General features: G+C 43.3%; 1 protein-coding gene across 1 annotated transcript in view; it reads right to left on the reverse strand.

The window, feature by feature from the left end:
• Positions 1 to 329: 329 nt before the first annotated feature.
• The window catches only part of LOC102678672 (insulin receptor-like), a 32,384-nt gene continuing 32,269 nt past the window's right edge, over positions 330 to 444 (reverse strand). Inside the window, exon 11 of the mRNA XM_031508895.1 lies at positions 330 to 410. Within this exon, the coding sequence (XP_031364755.1) occupies positions 330 to 410 (81 nt within the window). The remainder of the gene's footprint in view (positions 411 to 444) is intronic.

Here is a 444-nt window from a genome sequence, read left to right on the forward strand (position 1 = left end):
GTTTCCCTTCACCCTTAATTACGCACGATTAACTCGAACGAAGAAAAGCGTGCTAATCAAATATATATACACAGAGGCGCGTATAATATATATATATATATATATTATATATATATGTGTGTATATGTGTGTGTGTATGTGAATGTGTACTTATACGTGTACTTATGCACAGAACGCGAAATATCTTTGACAAAGGATGAGGCCGGTTAAAACGACGTTACCTCCTTCGTTCATAGTCGCTTTTCTTCGGGAGATTGGATTGGAAAAACACGGTCGAATTCGTTTCCACGCGTTTCGACGCGATTCTTTCTTTNGAACCCCCGTCAACACTACGTGGTCGTGCCACCTATGTACCCGTTGTTCAACGTCTCGGGTTTGTTCACGTATTCGACGGGCGACAACGCCTCCTTCTTCTCCATCCCGTTGTCGATGTCGATCGCGTCG

The sequence above is a fragment of the Apis dorsata genome, unplaced genomic scaffold (assembly GCF_000469605.1).
Source record: "Apis dorsata unplaced genomic scaffold, Apis dorsata 1.3 scaffold_111, whole genome shotgun sequence".
Lineage (NCBI taxonomy): Eukaryota > Metazoa > Arthropoda > Insecta > Hymenoptera > Apidae > Apis > Apis dorsata.